At 46.4% G+C, this 12,647-nt stretch overlaps 1 protein-coding gene across 1 annotated transcript; it reads left to right on the top strand.

The window, feature by feature from the left end:
- Positions 1–54: 54 nt before the first annotated feature.
- On the top strand, positions 55–6,599 carry MRTO4 (MRT4 homolog, ribosome maturation factor). The gene is made up of 8 exons (XM_033113550.1): positions 55–229; positions 2,137–2,195; positions 3,021–3,124; positions 3,845–3,926; positions 4,228–4,295; positions 4,546–4,697; positions 5,095–5,171; positions 5,291–6,599. Exons 1-8 carry the CDS (start codon positions 202–204, stop codon positions 5,438–5,440), a joined length of 720 nt encoding a protein of 239 aa, XP_032969441.1. The 5' UTR covers positions 55–201; the 3' UTR covers positions 5,441–6,599.
- The last annotated feature ends 6,048 nt before the right edge of the window (positions 6,600–12,647 follow it).

Below are 12,647 nucleotides of genomic sequence, written 5' to 3' on the forward strand. Positions count from 1 at the left end.
TGGAGGCTTCCGAACGTGCTGAGAGTCCACCTGAAAACGTGAGGAAGAGCGCAGGTGGAAGCCAGGCGGGGAGAAGCGGGCCGCACCGCAAATTGGGTCAGGCACGCACGAGGGCAGCTCTCGAGGGCCATCCCAGAGGCCCCCGCGCCGCCGGGGTCCTAACCGACGACACCGCCTTCCGCCGCACGTGGTTGCAGCGAGATGCCCAAATCCAAGCGCGACAAGAAAGGTGGGTGAAGGGCCCGTTGGGACCCGGTTAGGACCCCACCGGCTGCGATGGGGGTGTGGGGCACAGAATGGGACGCCGGGACCTCCGTGGGGAGCTCCGCGGGCTTGCTCTGGTAGCTAGCGGCGGGAGCACGCTGGGCAGAGGGAGCTGGAGCCTGGTCGTGTTAAGGGAGCCGAGACTGTTTTTCCCAGCTTCGACTGCTCTTCCAAGGCCTACTGGGCCGGGAAACAGCTTCCGAGCACCCAGACTGCGCCCGATCTCGCCTTGGCCCATCTTTCTCACCTTAGCCCATTTCCCTTAGCACTCTGCGCTCTCGCCACCCTGGTCGCCTTTCCCTTTCTCTAGCACAAGCTTATTCCCGTGCCTGGCTCTTTTTACTTGCATTCCCTGCCTACCTGGCATGCTTATGCTCCCATTTTCATTTTGCTGACTGAGTTGTCAGTTTATAGAGCACCTCCTAAGAGAGTATTCTTTACTATGGTGGCGTCTCTCTCACCCCGGCTGTTTAGTATAGTCACTCCACAAATATTTAGGTGCCTGGCACTCTCTAGGAGTAGAAGGATACAGCAGTTACAACAAGGAAGGCTTAGAGTCTTCATCGAGCTTAACACTTTAGTCATGGGAAGTATATCCCACCGAAACACCAAAAATTGAATGACTAAAGTCAAATAGTGATGAATCCCATAGAGTAAAAGTGAGGTGATGTACATGACCATAGGTCTTTGATGAAGTGGCAAATGAGCAGACACCTGAGGAAAGGAAGTGAGCAACCTATGGAGTTATCTGGAGAATGGTGTTCCAAGGAGAGGGAACACAAAGTGCAAAGGGGCTGAAGTGGGGGCATGTTTGATATGTTCTGGGACAAGAGGCTAGTGTGGCAGAAGCAGAGTTGGGGGGTTGCAGGGTGGGCAGGACTTTTAGGACCTTTGCAAGGAATTGGCTTTCACATCCCAGTGAAATGGGTAGGCATCTGAGAGCTTGAGCAGTACGATGATGTGGTTTGACTTTACTTTTAAAATGTCACCCTAGTTGCCATATTGAGAATGGACTGGGTAAAGTGGAAGCAAGGATGGAATCATCAAGAGCAGTAATCCAACACAGGGGTGATGCTTGGCTCACAGAGGCTTGGCTCACAGATGTAGCAGCGGAAGTGATAGGAAATGGACAACTCTTGTTTGCCCTCCTGTCCTGCACTTGCCTCTGACTGGTGTGATTACCTTTCTGTATATGTGCCTTTTGAGGAGGGACTAAACGCCAGGCCGGATGACTAAGAGGTGGCCGTTTCCTGGAGGCACCCTGGGTTTTGCATTTGATGCTGTTAAGTGTTCGTGGGTTCTATAGAGGGAGCCCTGATGAGATCTGGCAAATCCAAACCCTTCCGGATAAGAGGCAAATTAGGCCCTAGCTTTTGTTATAGTAGAGGTGCTTGTCCCTCTCCAAAGTGGCATTGCTGCATCCTTGAGTCCAATCTGCAAAACAGGATGTAGCAGAAAAGAGACAGTCCCCAGGCTCATCATTCCACAGCAGAAGCCATCCATAGATGGTCTCTGTGCACCACGGCCAAGAGCGGAAAGAGACGTGCCTCAGCCAGCAGACTAGCTCTACCACTGAAAGCATTCCCTCTAGCAGGTACAAGCCCCACCTCCACACCTCAGTGCAGATGTTTAAGCTAAACCAAGAAGGTTCAGAGGAACACCCTGCTTGTCTGAGTAACAGGAAATATATCAAAGGATCTGCAGGCTCAGAAACATCAGAAAGTCGGCGCTCTGCGGACCCTGGGGATAGTCTGGCTGCCTCTCCTCAGACGGGCTTGGTCCAGCCGAACTACCAAACGGCAAGAAGAAAATGAGTCTCCAGGACATCCAGATTTGTCTCTCATCATCTCTCCTTTTTCTTCTTTGTATTAGTTTCCTTAACCAAAACTGCCAAGAAAGGCTTGGAACTGAAACAGAACCTGATAGGAGAGGTAAGGGCTGTTTCCAGAATTTGTGTTTGGTTTATAAAGGTGTGCGTAGGACTGTATGTTAGGGAAACATCCTGTTTAAAAAAAAAAACCTGCTGAGCGGCCCTTTGTCCTCCAGTGGCAGCACCAGTACGACTCCCACAGTGATGCTTCCCAGCTTGGGCGGAGCCCTTCCTCTGTGCCCTGCACTGTGCTGCGTGCCATACGTATCATTGCACTCCATCCTCACACAGGAGGTGACATTAGCCCTGTTTTGCAGTTGGGTAACTGAAGCTTACAAGGATTTGTTAGCCTGCCCAATGTAAGAAGTCTGGGAGTTAGCAGACGTGGGTAAATGCGCCAACCCACTGTTTGCACTGCTTCGGGGCTGCAGGCTGGATAAAAGGGAGTCTCCTCCTGCATAACGATTGTTTCCTTGAGGCCACCTCATCATGGCTGTGGCCAGCAGTGTGGGCAGAGTAGGACCACTGAACTGTGTGCCCATGTGAGTAAATAATGAGGATTCGGTTGTTTCATTTAGAAGGTGCCTTCCTAGTGTAGCTAAGAGTTTCTGGGTTATCAATAACTAACAGACAGTGCAGAGAACAGGCCACAGGTCAGTCAGAAACCATGGGATCCTAACCCGTGGCTCAGCTTCCCCTGCACTTTGGGATCACCCCTGCTTTGCCCCAGGGGAGCCCCTGTACGTGGGGACCCTATCTTAGAGGCCTCCAGCTCTAACCTTCCACAGTTATAAGTTACCCGGAGCTATCCTTTCCCATCGGAGGCCAGAGTATTGCCCAATCCTGGTGCCCCTTGAACTCCAGAGCCCCGCGACTTGTTCCACAGCTTCGAAAATGTGTGGACACGTACAAGTACCTCTTCATCTTCTCCGTGGCCAACATGAGGAATACCAAGTTGAAGGACATCCGGAACGCCTGGAAGCACAGCCGGTGAGCAGGCAGGGAAGGGCGAGGCTGTTCTCAGTCGGGCACGTGGCAGCCATTGCCCCTGGGGTACCTGGGTCACAGATGGCAGGTTAATACGGACAAAGTGCCACTCCCAAGCCGAAGGTACTTTTTACCTGTTACAGCTAGCTGCTCTTCGCACTGTGCTCCCTCCCTGTGGAGCAGGACTTGGTAGGTGCTCAGGGAATGTTTGAGCAGTGACCCCTCCAAGAGAAGGGGCTCCCTTTCCCCTGGGGTCCGTTTAGGAACATCGCATCAGTTCTAGAATGTCATTATGTGCTGTTTTAGGATGTCATTATGTGCTCCATGATGCAGCGCTGACCCGAGAGCAGGTTGCCCAAGCCGTGTGGCGAGTACCTGTCCTCAGTTGGAACTATGACAATACGAGTGGCTCTGGTCGTCTCTTGCTGAGCCAGCTCAGGTTCAGACCATGAAACGGGCCTCTTCCGTACATTCAGGGGGGGCAGGCAGATTAGCACATAACAATCGTGGTGTTAGACAAGACATTGTGAATGTCAGGGTCTCTGGGCAGGAAAACAGTGAAAGGGACCTTGGGCTGGAGACAGAGGGGGCAGAGCTTTGTGGAAGAAGAGGGAGCCTCTGCCATGCCTCCAGCCACAAAACAGCCTGGGCCTGACTCGGCTCCACTTAATGGGAGGCAAGGCTGGACGGGGCACTTCTTTCACGGACCCCTCTTCTCTGTAGGATGTTCTTTGGCAAAAACAAAGTGATGATGGTGGCCCTGGGTCGAAGCCCATCTGACGAGTACAAAGACAACCTGCATCAGGTGAGTCTGGCCCTCTCCTGGAGGGGCAAGGCCAAGCCGCCTGCCCGCCTGCTGCTCTCACATGACACACACTCCAGCCATCTGGCCCGCCTGGGGATCAGGAGAGCCCGCCTGGCTTAAAGCTCCGGTTCCCCTTTAACCTCCTGACCCAGAGAGTAGTGTGCAGGTGGGCACACACCCAGCTGTGACAACCAAGTGTCTCTAGATGTTGCCAAATGCTGGGGGGTAAGGGGGCAAAACTGTCCCCATTTGAAAGTCACTGCTCTGATGTGACCAGACCAACCCCGTGTTTGTTCTTTAGGTCAGCAAGAAGTTGAGGGGTGAGGTCGGTCTCCTTTTCACCAATCGCACTAAGGAGGAAGTGAACGAGTGAGTGTTTCTGAGGGGTGTCTAGAGGTTGGTGAGGACGCTGGGGACTTTGTACAGTGGAGGCATCAAGGAAGAAGCTGTTCCTAGAACCCTGGTACTGAGTTCTCTCCAGTACTGCGCTCCAGGCTGGCTGCAGCTAGCAGCTGAGATTGCTGGAAAGGGAGGGAAGGCCCAAGGGGAGCCTCGCTTCAGGGGGCTGTGTGTGGCCCAGTCAGGAATCTCCCCTCCTACCACTTCTCTTTCCCCTAAGGTGGTTCACGAAATACACAGAAATGGACTACGCCCGCGCTGGAAACAAAGCAACTTTCACCGTGAGCCTGGACCCAGGGCCTCTGGAGCAGTTCCCCCACTCCATGGAGCCCCAGCTGAGGCAGCTGGGCCTGCCCACTGCCCTCAAGAGAGGTACGGGGAAGTCCCTGGAGCTGCAAGGTCACAGCTTAGCGGCCAAGAGCACAGGCTCCCAAGCCCGGCAGGGCCCCTCTCCCCTTTCTGGCTGAGCAGGTTACGTCTGCCGGCCTCCATTTTCTCATGAGAAAGGGGGGCTGAGAGTGCCCGCCTGATCACTGCGGTGAATGTGGACAGTACCTTACAGCCAGAATACAGCACTTCAGGGACAGAGGGAGGTGGTCACTGTACCCCGAACACCGTCGCAGGCAGCTGACTGCTGTTGCTGAATGCCTGCCCCAGCGTGTATTGGACTGGTGGGGCGGACAGGTGGCCAAACAGATCCCTCCCAGCTCTGGGCAGCAGACAGAAAGTTGTGCCAGAGGTAACTGTGTGGTGGCCCCCCTCTCTGCAGGTGTGGTGACCCTGCTGTCCGACTACGAGGTGTGCAAGGAGGGCGACGTGCTGACGCCAGAGCAGGCCCGCGTCCTGGTGAGTCCGGCCCGCCCAGCCATCTGCAGGCTGTTGGGGTGTGTGTGGAGGGGGTTACCGCAGAGACTCCTGATCATACTCGCTCCTCCTTACTCTTGGTTCCTTGGCCTCTCTTGCAGAAGCTTTTTGGATATGAGATGGCTGAATTCAAGGTGACCATCAAATACATGTGGGATGCACAGTCTGGAAGGTTCCAGCAGATGGGAGATGACTTGCCAGAAAGCGCCCCCCAGTCAGAAGAAGAATCGGAGGAACAAGACGATGACTGACGGGCACTTCGGACTGGGCCTCCCAGCCCATTCCAGGCCTTGTCTTGACTGGAACACACGGGACTGCCTCCGCCCCTCTTGGGGGACCAGCTGTGTATTTTGCTGTGGATGAAGACAGGTGGGGGGCGAAAGGCATAGACTCTTCTGTAAAGAATAAAACTTTGTCTGCAGGGTGTTTCCCTGTGATGGCAAAGGGACTTTTTCAGAAAAAAGGGCTTTGGATTTGGGCTTTTGATTGGATCCCTACGGTGCCCTTTGTTCACCTGAGGAGCCAGCTTCCAGCACTGGTTCCTGCGTGTCCATGGCCATGCAGCTCTAGGGAAGGGAAGGAGCAGCCACCAGGGCTTCTGTGCCCTGGCCCTCAGTGCACACACAAAAAAGGAAGCAGGCTGGAAATGGTAAACATGGATAAATACAAGACTTAGTCTCATTTTTAACCTTCTAAAAAAAGATCACTGAGTTTTTATGATATTAAATATACGATAGGACTCAGCAAAAACCACACCAGTGAACCGAGACACAAAAATCCTTTAGCAAATCAAATACAGTCGTATATAAAAAGGATCATACATCATGACTCAGTGGGTTGCGTACCCGGAATACTGGGTGGCTTTATATTTGAAAATCAGTCAATAGAATCGACTATACTAACAGGCCAGAAAATAAAACCTATATGGTCATCCCAATAGCTGTGAGAAAACCATTTAACAAGATTTAATAATCATTTGTGAAGAAGAAACAAAGAACTCTCAGCAAACAGAAGGGAATTTCCTCAAACTGACAAAAGGCATATACAAAAAAACATACAGCTAATATTTGGTAATGAAAAGGCTTTCCTCCTCCGACGGGGAACCAGCAGTGAGGTTGGCTCTCACCACTTATATTCCACATTGTATTGGAGACACTAGTGGTCCCTGCATACTTCAGTGTGCTTGCGTAATGATAACGAGACAATTTCTCACATACTTCCAATGCCATTATCACCCTAAAGAACAATTATTTTGTGTCACCTAATACCACATCTGGACTGATGGTTCTTTTCTTTTCAGCACTTGGAAAAAATGTGCCAATTCCTCGTAACCTTCATGTTTTTTCTGATGAGAAATCTGTCATTTGAATTCTTTCCCCTAAACCGTTTCTCTCTCATTCTCTTGCGATTTTTTTTGTCTTCAATTTTCACACGTTTGACTAGAAGTGTGTCTTGGTGACTTTTGGGGTGTTTATCCTGTCTGGAGCTCATTTCACTCATTGAATCTGTAGGTGTATATGTTGTCAAATTTGGGGAGTTTTCGCCCATGATTTCTATGAGCACTTTTCCAGCCTGCCCTGTTTCTCCTCTCCTTCCAGGACTCAACATTGTTCGGTCATTTGTGCTAGTCCCGCAGGTTCCTGACACTCCGCTCTTTGTAGTTATTTATTGATGCATTTTATAATGGCGGCTTTACAATCTGTGTTAGATGGTTGTAACCTCTGTCGTCTCAGGATTGGCATGTACTGATTGTCTTTTTTCATTGTTTGAGAACTTCCTGGTTCTTGGAATAACGAGTGGTTTCATTAAAACCTGAACATTGTAGTTATTACGAGACTTTTGATCTTCTGACCGTGCCCTGGGCCTCGTTACTGCCCAGGGGAAGGAACCCCGTCTCCCCATTAGGCCACCACTGATGCCTCCCTGGCTAGGAGGTTAGGATTGCTTCCTTACTGCTCCCGCATGGCCTCGCTGACACCATGGTGCGGGGAACATCCCAACACCACCAACGTGGGAAAGGGAAAGGGCTCCTCGTTACTGCAAGTGGGGGTGGAAGTCCTGTCTGCCATGTGGTCACTGACATCGCAGGACAAGGGGGTAGGAGACCTCATTACTGCCTGGTGGGGATGACAGGTCCGGCTCCCTACTCAGCCTTTCTGGAACCACGCCATCAGGAGGGTGGGGTGCTCACAGCCTGGCAAGGCTGGACGTCTAGACTCCCCACTCAGCATTTGCTGGCATGGGTGATTGTGAAGCTGGGCGGGGGGGAAGGGGGTCACAGTTTTTATTCTGTAGTGTTTGGAGTACAGCAGTTATTTTCTAAAATGTTTGTCTTGCCAGGCTGCCCCCTTCCTACTTTGGCTAGAGGAAGCAGGCTCTTGGGGCTTTCCCTGTGTGCATCAGTTGGCATTTCCAGGTTGTTGGCTTCTTCATCTCTAGGTCTGGGATATATGAGGCAAAAAGAAAACCCAGAAACACTTCTGTGTCATTCCTTGGGTCCCAAGTCCCCCAGCTAGTCTGGCTCCTTTCCGTCTTTCAGAGTCTTACATTTGTGCTATATATAATGTCCAGGGTTTTTATTTGTACTTTGCAGGAGAAATAAAGCCAAGTACCGTCTACTGCATCTTCCTGAAAGCAGAAGTCATTTTGGTATTTAAGAAATAGTTACAAATACACTTTACATATGATTTAGCAATCCCAGTTCTAGATATGTACCAAAGAGAAATAAAAAAACATATTCAAAGACTTACATACAAATGTTCGTAGCCCCAAACGGGAAACAATCAACTTGTGAATGGAGGAAGTGTGATGTATCCATACAATGGAATACAATATAAGCATCAGTAAAAAGGAATGAGATACATACAACACGGAAAAGTTTAGAAAAGTCATGCTGAGTGAAAGAAACCAAAGTTTACGTGTTACATTGTTCCATTTATATAAAATTCTAGAAAAGGCAAATGTATAGTGACAGAAAGCAGACAGTGGTGGCCAGAAGCAGAGGTTGGAGGGAGTCATTAACTACCAAGGAGCATAAGGGACCAACTACACTTAAAATTGGTAAATTTGATTGCACGTGAATTGTACCTCATTACACCTCGTTGGTCAAGGTGTATATTATTCCTAAATGCCAATTGAAACCAGAATGAGATACCATTACACCCCCATGAAAATAGGTAAAATGAAAAGAACTTAAGAAACCAACTAGTTTACCATCTTCATGATTGCTGGCTACGATACTCCACTGTACTGACCGGGCTTTCTTATCAAGGGGTAAGTCTTGTAGACAAAGCTCCACAGAGCTATTGATTGGGGTAAAGCAGCAGTTGAGATAGTCTGTCTCTAAGGGGTGGAAAACCACTTATTCATGAACATGGCTACGGCCTAGGGAATCAGGCTTTGTCCTTGATTAGATATATAGTACATCACCATACAATTGACCTCCAATGACATGGGACTTAAAGGTACCAACCCCCCGTGCAGTTGAAAACCCGTGTATATACCTTTTGACTCCCCATAAACTTAGCTCTCAGTATCCACGAGGGATTGGTTCCAGGATTCCCCCGAAGACACTGAAGTCCACAGATGCTCAAGTCCCCTGTGCAAAATGGCATGGGTCACTGCATACAGTCAGCCCTTCACCTCTGCAGACTCCCAACTACGGATCAAAAACAGTACAGGTATTTATTGAAAAAAATAACATGCATACGTGGACCCGCGCAGTTCTAGCCTGCGTTGTTCAAGGGTCAATTGTAGTTTTTTGGACATGACCCAATGTATGTAGTGTTGATTCAGAAAACTTACTAAGGATGGGAATGTCAGATTGGAGAATTAGCGTCCTCTTAAATGAGACCATCTGTTAGGTTCTGAAAATAGATTAGTTCAAAGGGTATGCATGATTCAGCAGCTGGAAGTTCAAGTTCAAAGTTCAGGGGACAGCAATTACCAGCAATGCCTAAATGCCAAAGCCTCTGATTACCTATATGATGATTTGAGACACCTATAATTCTGTGGGGTTTACATGGGATACAGGACCTGAAAATTTGATTTCTTGCCTCCTAGACCACTCACAAAGGTTTTTACTTCAGGAGGCTCCTTTCACATTTATATAACTTGATACAGATTTACTGGAATTTCCAGGTTACAATGTGCTGTCCTCAGGTTATCATGTCAGGCTTTCATGATTGGGGGCCCTGAGCTAACAATTTGCAAATTGTGAAATGCATCTGAAAGTTACCTAAATAGCTCCCCATAAAGATGACTTGAAGGGAATGGCTTGGATTTTGTCCTTCACGACCTATCCATTTTTGTTCAGCTGCGCTTGGATGACACACAATGAGAGGATTTTCTCCCGTGGGGGCCACTATCAGAATATACTGCTTAATTTCATTATTGTAATGAAATGTTTGGACATCAATCAGATATTATTGTACTAGTGTTCGTTTGACCCATTAATGAAATAATCCAGGGGAATTTTAATTTTTTAAATGAAGATCACTTCTCAGACATTGGGGAGCAGCGAAGCCTTCCCCTCTTAGCCCTGCCCAAGCAGCAGATTCATGAGCCAAACGATTGTTCTTTTTCTTAAATTAAAAAAAAATAAAGCTGTGAGACATAATTCACATATTATACACCCACTTAAAGTGTGTAATTCCATGGTTTATAATGTATTGTTACACAATCATCACAATTTTAGATTATTTTCATCACTCCAAAAAGAAACCTCATTAATACTCATTAGCAATTACTCTGTTTCCTCCCAATACGCCTCCTAGCCCTAGGCAACCACTAATTTTCTCTAATAGCTTTGCCTACTCCAGACATTTCATGTAAATCATATCATACAATGAGGCCTTTTTGTGACTCATTTCTTTCACTTAGTATATTTTCAAGGTCCATCCACCTTGTCCATGTTTATTCTTTGTTCATTGCTGAATAATATTCCATTGGATATCACTTTTTATTTATCCATTCATTGGTTGATGGACATTTGGGGTGTTTCCATTTTTTTGGCTATTAGGGAGAATGCCGCTATGAGTAAGTTTTTGTATGGACATGTTTTCATTTCTCTTGGGCATCTATCTAAGATGTGGAATTGCCAGCATATGGTAACTATGTTTTATCATTTGAGGAACTGCCAGACTGTTTTCCATAGTGACTGTGCCATTTTACGTTCCCACCAGCAGTGTATGAATTTTCTGTTTCTCCAAATCCTTGACAACACTTGTTATTGTCTATCTTTTTTTACTATGGCCATCCTAGTGGGTTGTGAAGTGGTATCGTTGTGGTTGATTTACTTTTTCTGATGGGAAATGATGTTGAGCAGCTTTTCATGTGGTTTATTGCTCACATCTTTAGAGAAAGGTCTATTCAGATTCTTTACCTGTTTTTAGATTGAGTTTTCTATCTTTTGTGATTGAGTTTTCAAGTTCTTTGTATAAAGAACTGCAGAGATTTTTCTGCACTAGGAATGTTTAGCAACAACCAGCAGACCTGGCGTTTCTTTTCTTCTCCAGCCTTCGGTGCCCACTGCTTGGAGCAGGGATTTGCTGATACAAGTTTCTTAGGAGATATGAGATTTGCAAATATTTCCTTCCATTCTGTGGGTTGTCTTTTTACTTTTTGGATGGTGTCCTTCGAAGCACACACATTTCAAATTTTGATAATGTCCAGTTTATCTATTTTTTCTTTTGTTGCTTGAGCTTTGGGTGTCGTATCTAAGAAACCATTGCCTAAACCACGGTTATGAAGATTTACTTCTGTATTTTACAAGCTTTAGTTTTAGCTTTTACATTTAGGTCTACAATCCACTGAGTTCATCTTCTTTGCTATGGTGTGAAGGGGTTCAACTTCATCTTCTGCATGTGGATACCCAGTTGTCCCAGCACCATATGTTGAAGATTACTCTTTTCTTTTTTTTTTTCCTGATTAGTTCATTCATGTATTCTTTTCTTTAGATTCCACATATAAGTGAGATCATATGGTATTTGTCTTTGTCTGACTTATTTCACTTAACATAATGTTCTCTAGGTCCATCCATGTTGTTGCAAATAGTAAGATATCTTTCTTCTTTATGGCTGTGTAATACTCCATTGTATAAATGTACCACAGTTTCTTAATCCAGTCATCTACCGATGGGCATTTCGGTTGTTTCCATGTCTTGGCTATTGTGTATAGTGCTGCAATAAACATAGGAGTGCATAAAGTTTTTTGAATTAGAGTTTTGGATTTCTCCAGATAGATACCTAGGAGTGGAATTGCTGGATCATCAGGTAATTCCATTTTCAGATTTTTGAGATACCTCAATACTGTTTTCCATAGTGGCTGCACCAATCTGCAATCCCACCAACAGTGCACAAAGGTTCCCTTTTCTCCACATCTTCGCCAGCACTTGTTTGTTGATTTATTGATGATAGCCATTTTGACTGGGGTGAGGTGGTATCTCATTGTGTTTTTTATTTACATTTCTCTAATGGTTAGTGAGGTTGAGCATTTTTTCATGTCTGTTTACCATCTGTATGTCCTTTTTAGAAAAATGTCTCTTCATGTCCTCTGCCCATTTTTTAAATAGGGTTGTTTGTTTTTTTGGAGTTGAGTGAGTTTTTTATAAATTTGGGATATTAACTCCTTATTGGTTATATCATTGGCAAATATCTTTTCTCATTCAGTAGGATCCCTTTTTGTTTTATTGATGGTTTCCTTTGCTGTGAAAAAACATTTTAGTTTGATGTAATCCCACGTTTATTTTTTCTCTTACTTCCCTTGCTCGAGGGGAAGACTACTCTTTTCTTCATTGAATTGTCTTGACAGTCTTCTCTAAAAATCAATTAAAAGTACACATGAGGGTTTATTTCTGGAATCTCAATTTTATTCCATTGGTATATATGTCTATCCTAATGCCAATGCCACACTGTTTTTATTACTGTAGCTTTGTAGTAAATTTTGAATTCAGGATTGGAGTACTTCTTATTCAAGATTGTTTTGGCTATTCTGTTTGCCTTGAATTTCCATGAATTTTAGGATCAGTTTGTCAATTTCTGGGGGAAAAAAACCAAAACACAGCTGGGATTTGGATAAGGATTATACTGAATTGTTAGATTAATTTTGGGGGATTTTGTCATTTTAAGCAACTCAATGTGGGACTGTTTGTTGTGCACTGATAACATACACCATTCATTTTATTATGAAGACAAAGAAGGGTGACTTTTCTGTAGAGAATAAAGTTTTATCTGCAGGGTGTCTCTCTCTAGATGGCAAATGGGACTTTTCTTAGGACAAAGCGCCTTTAAGTGGTGGTTTTGTCTTGATTTCTGAGTTGAGCACCTTTCATCACCTCAAGATGAGGAAGCTCCAAGTGCTGACTTCTGTTACAGCTTGGTCCACACCCCACACCCCTCCCTCAGGGCTAGAGAGATTTTTCTGCACTGGGAATGGTCACACAGTAACCAGCAGACCTCG

Source organism: Rhinolophus ferrumequinum, chromosome 9 (assembly GCF_004115265.2).
Source record: "Rhinolophus ferrumequinum isolate MPI-CBG mRhiFer1 chromosome 9, mRhiFer1_v1.p, whole genome shotgun sequence".
Lineage (NCBI taxonomy): Eukaryota > Metazoa > Chordata > Mammalia > Chiroptera > Rhinolophidae > Rhinolophus > Rhinolophus ferrumequinum.